The following is a 9263-nucleotide window of genomic DNA, read 5'->3' as shown; positions in this document are numbered from 1 at the left end:
GTACCACCGTCCCGTGTGCACTCCGCCCTATGGCCCCTACTTCTTCTCCCCCTCGTGAGGATCCCTCCTCCGAGGTACCGTCGATTAGGCAACGACAGAGAGAATCCACGAAATGACATCCCAAAAAACTATTTCACTCCACTAACCTTTTTATATGTGATGTCTATGTGGCGTCCTGTGTGACTTGCAGCTGCCACACTACTCTTTATATATGTGTTTGGCTAGTGTTGATAGAATTATGCTACATGTTGTAGTCCAAATGGTAGGTTAGCCTGATTTTATTTTTATTTTTAAGAATTGTGCTACATGTTGTAGTCCAAAACATGGAACCCGGCCTCTTATTGGTTTGTAGAGTTTTTATCATATATTTTCTACCACTCTTTAATATAGTGTTTGTCTAAACGTATAGACGTCGCATAAAGGGGTTAGTGAAGTAAAATAGTTTCACCGGAAGATCATTTCATATTTCGTGCGTTCTTTGCAAAGGGTTATTTTCTGTCAAAATCGTCCTTACTACTCCGTACTTTTTCTCATGGAACTGAGAGCTTTATTGACTAACTAGAAACAAAGTTTCAATCCCAATTTCCTCTGCCATTTCTTGTACGTAGTAGTTTTAATTTAGTTTTCTTCTAATAACTTTCATGATGCATGTACAGTTGGATATCAAGGGCTACATAATAAAAAAAAAAGTGCATTAGAATTGGAAGATAAGGACTGTCAATGCAATGTTTTATGAAGCCAAAGAAAGGAAAAAGAAACGCACAAGAGAAACTCTGAGGCATTCGTACCATAGATGAACCACACATCATGTTCCAGCACTGAGCAAAATAATATTACAACGTGACCATATTGTCATTCTGTACAGTTTGCATCTCTCATTAGGTGGCTACAACATAATATTAACATCTGTATAAATTTGTTACATGCAAGATACATGAACAATGAATAGCCAAATCTCTATTATTTTGTTTTGCTGGCAGCATATTTCACAGATATTTATTTGCAGAACTAATACAACTTGATCTAATGGTTCAGTCTTCCCAGGGTTCAGCGGCGGCGAAATTTAGGACGAACATTGAAGACACCAGGCCTCAGCTCATCAAATCGATACCCATTTTCAATAAGGAAGCCCCTAACTGCGGCAGGCAGTGAAGCCTGTCCTTTGCTGTGCTTGCCAATCCCTGTATAACGCAAAGCAAACAAGTTCTCACTAAGTTCAGTGTTGCTCTTACCAAAGGAACAGCTAAAAAGAGTAGGGGGAGCCCTCATGTGCCAAAGACAGCGGTAATAAGAAACTATGAAGATAAACCGCAAAGCTTGATAAATACAAAAAGAATAGAGAGGCATGTATTACCTGTGATCACCTCTAACACAGACTGTCTAGGACGAAGAAGCACCACCACCTTATCTGCAGGAACCTCATCTGAGCCAGCAATTGTGGGTTCTGACTTATCTAATTCATCAGTTGAAGCTGGACTATTTCCTTGTGGCTGGAACTCTAACATGTGCAGATGCCTCTCTAATGCAGCTACGGCCTCTGATGCATGTAGACCATGCATGTCAATCTTCCAGATCCCGTTGTTGCTGTTCCTGAGGTGAAATATTTCTTCTGCTGCCTTATTATTAAACTTCTCAGCAGCGGACCGCTCTTCTTGAGCTCGGAGGGAGAGCTCCTTAGCAGCAGCATGGTCACCTCTCAGAAATGCGTTGCTGGCAGCCTGAGAATGCCTTGTGGCAGCCCTATACCAAAAGGAAACACAATGGGTCAGTTACACAGAAAAAAACTAAACCTCTTTTGGTCATAACATTGAATCTCTTATCGTTGGATGATATACACATCGTTTGGTTGTAACACATTAACTTTACATATGTGTTATATCTAAGTTTTAAGCAATGTATTTTCAAAAAAGTTAACTCTTCCTTCTCTAAATCAACTAAGAATTAAGATGCTGCGGACATCATCGACAACCATCATGATCATGCAAGATATAAATTACAAAAGTAAGCCTGTACACAAAGTCTGCATTCATTAGACCTACATTTGTCTGAGTATGCAGGAATGCACTTATTGCCCATGAGATCTTACTTAAGATGTCAAATGCATACTAAGTGGAAGAAATTAGGTTTGATATATAATTTTATTTGAATTAGACCTTTTTTATCGTACTATTTGAATTAGACTGATATGCATATAACCTAGTTAAAGTCATACCATGAACAGGAATTTGGAGTATACCTCATAATCTTCAATGCATCTTTCCGGTGGTTTAAGTAATCATCATCAAACTCTTCCAATTCAGGTTCCAGGGGTATAGGGACAACATTTTGCATTGGTAACAACTTTGATTCATTTGGATATTTACTCCCCGCTGTAGCATTTTCCGACGCTAAACCGTGTGCTTTATTCATCTCAAAAGCAGGCTGACAAGTTGTTCTACCCTCTTCTGGTAACAAATCAGGAGAGACCATAGCTTTCAACAAAACAGATGCTTGGCCTACATCATTATTCACACCGGCCAATACATCCTCAATTAAATTACTGTCGGCCCAACTATGAGCATCCTTCAGGAGCTTAATGTTGTCAGATGCAGAGTTTACACCAAAGTTTGTTTTCTGTGTGTGGTCAATCGGATGCTTATTTCTCTTGTCATTACTAACAGCTGCACATTCAACAGGGGGGCGAATCACTGATGCAAAAGGTTTTGCCTTTGGCATATTATTACTTTCTGCAACTGAGCTGCTAGCCAAACTGGAGCCCCTCGAACCCGCGAGAGCAGGAAATTTGTTGGCATCAACATCTTCCCCTCCATCAGCTGTGCCGCGCAACCTGCGATCGAAAGCAGCCCACCCAGAATTGGAGATCTTTTGCCTATGCATGTTTACAGTTGACAGTCTTCTTCTAATGGTCTTATTTTAGCTCAAAAATAGATAAGACCCCAATGCTCGCCGAAAGGATGCTAGGTTGCCTTTGCTTTACTTCCTTGAATCAATCAAGAATTGCTCCAAACCTTTCATATAATGTGGGCAAAGATGTCAAATCACTTAATCTAATGCAGTCTTTTAATATAAGACATTTCATCAGTGGGTAAAAGTGGAATAGAACACATGTCTACTAACAGATAGATAAATCCAACCCAACATTTTTAAAATTTCATAACAAGGTCTTTCGGAGCCTAATATGTTTTTCTGCATTAGATCATACTAGTACCAAAAGTAGCAAAAGTAGTAGTGTACTAGTTGTAATTTAAACTTTGACTTGAATGTGTGGGAATTAGCCCAACATTTATTTCAAAAGGGCTGATGCTTATCTAGTAGTGAACACTGAGCCAGCTTTATAGTAGAAATAAATAAGATAGTGATGTATGCGTGCGTGTTTGTTGACTAAGGCACAAAACTGTCACACTGCAGAGTACAGGAAACCACTGTCATGTACATAAGTACAATCTTGAAGTTATTTTCAGTTGATATTGCCTGTTTCCGTTTCCAGTGCTTTATTGATCGAAAATTTAGGCCATGGAACGAAGTAATATCATAAGGAATTGGGGAAAAGTCCCGCTGAATGGGTCCACATTTATTGTGATGATACCTACTCCTAACAACTACTACAACACTGCAGCAACTACGGCCGTCCTGAAGCTTCTGCTGATATGTACAGTCGTTCTTTATCAATTTGGAGCTCTCCTTTTTTCACAGCAATTCACAAACAAGTAGAGTAACAGACAAATAAATCTACAGCGCGCCTTTTTTTCCCACTGGATCCACTTTTCCGACAGTCCAACTCTTATGATTTATCCCAAATAACCCGCGCTCAGAGATTTAACAGCCCTCCCGACAGAATTTACACAAATAGCACAGTCAATCAAGCATCAACCGAAGCACAACCTAAGACTGCATAATCTTTACCCATAATAATTCAAACAGAACTGACATATCCGTATGCACGTACGTACATCTGCAGAGCCTGTTATTTTGAGGCGTTGACCCACAGCTCCCGGAACCACGGCGTGGAGGGGGTCGCTGGAAAGGGCAGGCCGAAGGGGCGTAGGGATGCACTGCTCTTCAATTCGTTCTTGCTGGTTTTTGCGGCGGTTCTTCCGAAATCCATCAACTGCTGCGGCGGCTGTGTGGCCGGGGGGAGGATTCCGGCGAGCAAACGTGCGAGACTCTTTCTTTTCTCTGTCTGTCCGCGCGGTGGCGAAGGGGAACAGATTCGTGGGTAGGAGGCGAAGGCCGTTATTATATGGCCGTCTAGGCTGGTAGGTAGGTGGCGTCTTCCGACACGGACGGTGGGCATAAAAAGCGCGTGCCAGCAGCGTTCCTGAGGTAAAGTTCGCGTGCTGAACTCGGTCTCCGTTTCCGTTACCCGCAAGGCCGCAAGTTTTCTATTTCTCGAGGGCCCGTTCCCGGTCAGGCTGCTGGGCCTATGTGTTCTGGGCCGGGCTGTTCAGGCTGGCCGATCCAGGCCGGGCTGCACCTGCCTTGCAGCGAGTGTAGGCTAATCTGTCTCTTTTCTTCAGCCACCTGACGATGATGTACCTGGAGATCCGGTAGAAGGGTTTCTCATTGTTAAACAGTATATGTACAGTACATATACAAAATTTTCATTGATTTATATGTAAGGAAATCGACACAAGCAGCAAGGTGAGTTAACTGCACAAAGATATCATCGACAGCGAGCGAGTGGAACACAAGATCTTACTCTGATTCCTTCTGCTTGTGGTGTTTCATCAGCCAGACTAACACCGGTAGCAGAGGTCTAATCAGGTTTGCTCAAATAGATGACATTGCTGACATTCCTGATGCCAGAAACTGTTACCTAGACTTCCACCTGTCATCAAGGAGCAAAGTTTTTTTCTTTCAGGACCTTGGTCACATTGGGCTCCTTAGTCTATTAGTTTGAGTAGAGAGATATTATATCTTGTCACGTAAGAGTTGTATACTAGGAACAGTTAGAACTATCAAGAAAATAATGCCATTGTCTGACATGATGGCCATGACAATTTTACTGATTTACAAAAGTAATGATTATCGGAATTCGGAAATGTAGATCTGTAAGGCGTGCAGGATTTAGGTACAGGTATTAAGGATAAGGACGCAGCCAGATGAACAAGAACGCTTTCTCACGACTCACACCAAAAGAAATACATAGTTGAGCTTTCTCTGGAGCTAAGGTAAATCAGCAGGAACCCTTGTCTCATACTACTTCAGTATCATAATTAAAATATTAACAAGATGCCAAAAACAAACAGCATTTGTGATGAAAGGCATGAATAAAATGAAATGTTACTGAACCTGGTTTTGTAGAAAACCAAAAAGAGAGTTCCAATGGAGATAGCACATGATTTAATTTCCTCCTGCTTCAGTTACAAGATGCATGCTGTGATCCGGTGGATGGCAGCATGTTACTTATTTACCTCAAATCTGCCAGTTGGATGAATTTGTCAGTATAATTAAGCACCAATGGATACAAAGTTAGGAAATTCATGCACGGTTCAACTACACGGAGATGTCACGAGACAGATGGGAATGCACAAAATGCATATCAAGTAATGTGCTTAGATAACTGCTTATTTGCATACTTTAGGAAAATAAATATTATGGATGGCAAGCAAGCTATCAAAGAAACGATTGGCAAGAAAAATTCAGATTCAAGATTCTGCAACCTGTGACCACTTTGATTGCATAATGTTGAAACCGATAACTGAATGCTCTGTGCATGCATCTTTCATTTGCTGATACAGAGTTCCTCACATAAAAGACCTACCTTTGTGTTTAACATTACTGGCTATATACAAGTGCCTGGCTGCATCCTGCAGGCTTCTTCATATCCTTGGACGTCAACAGTTTCCTGACATGCTCAACACCGTCCCATTTCTCATCAGCTGCATAGATGTTTGACACGCTAATATAGTTCCCCATGTCCCCACCCTCCATGGAGAACAACTGATCAGCTGCGAGCTGGCCGATTCTGACCTCTCCATGGACATTGCACGCACCTAGCAGAGAGCCCCATGCATTGGCATTGACCAAGTGAGGGGGAATATCCAACGCAAAACTGTATGCATCTTGGAGACGCCCACCACGGGCAAGAAGATCAACCATGCATGTGTAGTTCTCTGCTGTCGGTTCAAATCTGTAAGTCTCTCTGGCGAACTTGAAAATCTTGATTCCTGCATCAACAAGCCCAGCATGACTGCAGGCTGACAGCAGAGCAGTTAGAACTACATGGTCTGGTTTGATGCCAAGTGTAAGCATATCAGAAAACAGCTCTACTGCCTCTTCTGCCATTCCATGCATTGCATAACCTCCTATCATGGCAGTGAATGTGACAATGTCCTTGTTAGGGCTGATTTGAAATAGGTTGAATGCATTGGCTATATTCCCGCACTTCGAGTACGCGTCAAGAAGAGCTCCTTCAAGATGAATGTCTTCTAGGGATGCTCTGAGCATGTAGCCATGACATTCTCTCACAAGCTGTACTGAACTCAACTGGATGCAAGCTAGGAGAATATTTGTAATGCTGACAGCATCAGGACACTGCAACTGATGAAACAGACTGAAAGCTTGATCGCACATGTTATTACGTGCATACAGCTGGATCATGAGATTCCATGTTGTCTGATCTTTCTCAGACATCTGGCGGAAGATTATCTCAGCTTCCTCTACGCTGTTACTTTTCAGGTAGCAGGAAATCATAGTATTGTCTGTTACAATGTTCCGACCTGCAAGGTTTCTGAAAAGCATATCTGCATCCTGTGGGTGGCCACACTTTGCGTATGCATCAATAATAGCGTTTGCAACAGAAATATCACCAATATAACCAACTCGCAAGGAACATCCATGAGCTTCCCGAACCATCTTGATCCCACAGGAGGTACTCACACGGATAACATTCAAGATCGTGATCGAGTCCCAACGAGTTACCTTGCGGCACATTTGACTGAAGAGCCTGACGAACTCCTCAATATGGTGTCCTCTGTTAGCACAGGCTGATAGAATTGCATTCCACGATACAGAATCCTTGTCCAAAATATCGTCAAAAGAATTAAGAGCCTCATCAAGCCTGTCACACTGGCTATAAAAACTAACAAGAGCATTCATTAAGGATGTTTCCTGATGAAGCGTTGGACGTCGAAAAATATAGCCATGAACCCCCATCCCTCCTCTCACATCACCTCCCTGAGCACAAGCAGTGAGCAGGCTGATGAATGAAACTGAATCGGGGGCCATTCCTGTTGACAGAAGCCTACGGAACAGTCCTAGCACCCTAGAGTGATACCCGTTCATCGCATACCCAGCCATCATTGTGTTCCACGTAACTATATCTCTTGAACCCATACTTCTGAATATTGATTCCACGACCCCCATTTCACACACCTTGGAGTAGTGTGCCATCAGCGCGTTGCAAACAGATACGTCCGTGTGTAAGCCAGACCGGAACACGAAACCGTGTACCTCTCTGCCGTAGTGCCTGCCGCGCTCCATGAATGAGCACACAGGGAGAATATTAGCCACCGTTGAGTAATTCGGAAGGTAGCCCTCTGAGATCATCTGGCCGAATAATGTGAGCGCTTCCTCGAACGACCCGTTCTCGGAGCATCCTGCGATGATCGAGTTCCATGAAACAACATCCTTGCAGCGAATTGAAGAGAACGCGTTGCGGACGTCGTCTGTGTTTCCGCTTCCACCGCCGCATTTTGCGTACATGGAGACTAATGCGTTCCCACAGAGAGTATCGGACTCCAGCCCGGTCTTAACGACGTAGCCATGGACAGTCCTCCCGGCCCTCAGATGTCTCAGCTTCGCGCACACCGGGATGACAACGGCCACCGTCACCGCGGTCGGCATGCTCTCGTCCGCGCCGCACGCAAGCATGGACCGGAAGAGGCCGAAGACAGAGTCGGACAGCCCGGCGCGGGAGGAACCCGTGATGAGGATGTTCCAGCACACGGCGTCGGGGCAGCCCATTTCGTCGAACACCCGGCGGGCGTCGGCCAGAGCCCCGCGCCTCGCGTACATGTCCATGAAGGCCTTGGCCACCGCCGCGCCCGCGGCGTGCCCGGCCCTGACGGCGAACCCGTGGAGGCAACTCCCGAGGGCGGCGCCGTCCGGGAGGGACGAGGCGGACTTGATCGCCGCGGCGAGCGCGAGCCTGTCGGGGCGGAGGCTCTGTCGGAGCATGCCGCGGAGGAGGGAGGCGGACCCGGCGTGGTCCCCGCTCGCGGTGCGCGCCCTGAGCAGCGCGCTGCACTGCCTGTGGTCCGGCGCGGGCGCCGCGTCGAACAGGTTGTGGGCGTCGCCGGCGTGGAGGTGGAGGTGGAGACGGTTGCGGCGGAGAGCGGCATGGGCGAGACGGGAAGATGTTGGTGGAGAGCAGCATCCGGGTTTGGCCAGCCTTGCGAGGAGGAGCATAGGAGAGTAGCTCGGCGGGAAGGTGGAGTGAGGGTACAGTGGGGCGTGGGCATAGGACACTCTCGTAACGAGAGTCTCGTTGAATCCTTGGATGGGAGCTCCTATTCCTATACACCGGGTCGGTGCGGACAGGGTGCCGCACACCCCCGAACCGACGGCTGTGAAGTGGGCCCCATCAGGTAGGCTCGTTTTTTTCTTGTTTTTCTTTTATATATTTTCGTTTTTTAAAAGATGAAATATTTTTTAATCTCATTTTTTAATTCCAGAAGTTTTAATTTTTATCGAAAAAAATTCTTATTTTTTCAAAAAAATCAAATTTTGAACATTTTTTGAGATCGAACAATTTTCCAATTTTTTTCAAAGTTTAAACATTTTTCGAAGACCAATATTTTTAAAATTTGAACACTTTTAAAATTTGAACATTTTCAAATTTGAACTATTTTCAAATTACAACTTTTTCGATTATGAACAGAAAAGAAAATAGAAAAACAAACAAAAGATAAAAATAGAAAACGAAAATGGGCCACACCTGATACCCGACTAGCGAAGAGATAAAGACGCAGGGCTCATGGCCCACATCCACACGCTCTAGGACGTGATGAAATGGGGCCAACAGGGGAACGCCCCGGGTTCCGGAGCTAACGTGGAACGCATCCAGTGAGGGTGAAGTGTTGCAACCCACTGACATGCCCGTAGATGCAAACACACGATGTTTGGTTATTTACCGTCCTCTAGTTGGTCTTGGTTAGCGCGTCGACGCGCACCTTGCTAACACAACTGGACCGGCCCATCATGGTTGGGAGGCGACTTTGGATTTTGCCGGAGACGATGAAGATAGACACGCCATCGAT

The 9263-nt window shown here is 44.9% G+C and overlaps 2 protein-coding genes across 2 annotated transcripts; both read right to left on the bottom strand.

The window, feature by feature from the left end:
- Positions 1-790: 790 nt before the first annotated feature.
- Positions 791-4828, bottom strand: LOC127334959 (uncharacterized). Its single transcript, XM_051361521.1, has 5 exons — positions 4700-4828; positions 3951-4536; positions 2237-3008; positions 1355-1740; positions 791-1181 (listed from the first exon to the last, which is right to left on the bottom strand). The coding sequence occupies exons 3-5, from the start codon at positions 2875-2877 to the stop codon at positions 1048-1050; spliced, it is 1161 nt and encodes a 386-aa protein (XP_051217481.1). The 5' UTR covers positions 2878-3008; positions 3951-4536; positions 4700-4828; the 3' UTR covers positions 791-1047.
- Positions 4829-4838: 10 nt separating this feature from the next.
- Positions 4839-8488, bottom strand: LOC127334958 (putative pentatricopeptide repeat-containing protein At5g08490). The gene is given in 3 exon segments (XM_051361520.2): positions 4839-5421; positions 5765-5802; positions 5804-8488. Coding segments are annotated over 3 exon segments (2658 nt in total). The 5' UTR covers positions 8413-8488; the 3' UTR covers positions 4839-5410.
- Between the last annotated feature and the right edge of the window lie 775 nt (positions 8489-9263).

This window comes from Lolium perenne, chromosome 2, assembly GCF_019359855.2.
Source record: "Lolium perenne isolate Kyuss_39 chromosome 2, Kyuss_2.0, whole genome shotgun sequence".
NCBI classification, from domain to species: Eukaryota; Viridiplantae; Streptophyta; class Magnoliopsida; order Poales; family Poaceae; genus Lolium; species Lolium perenne.
This window is presented reverse-complemented; position numbering and strand designations above follow the sequence as displayed.

Excerpts from the sequence above, each read along its gene's own strand:
- LOC127334959 (XM_051361521.1), bottom strand. The coding sequence starts at position 2,877 with ATGCATAGGCAAAAGATCTCCAATTCTGGGTGGGCTGCTTTCGATCGC. Across the intron at positions 1,741-2,236 it reads GATGCATTGAAGATTATGAG|GGCTGCCACAAGGCATTCTC; the intron begins GTATACTCCAAA and ends CTTTTGGTATAG. Across the intron at positions 1,182-1,354 it reads TGTGTTAGAGGTGATCACAG|GGATTGGCAAGCACAGCAAA; the intron begins GTAATACATGCC and ends TGCGTTATACAG.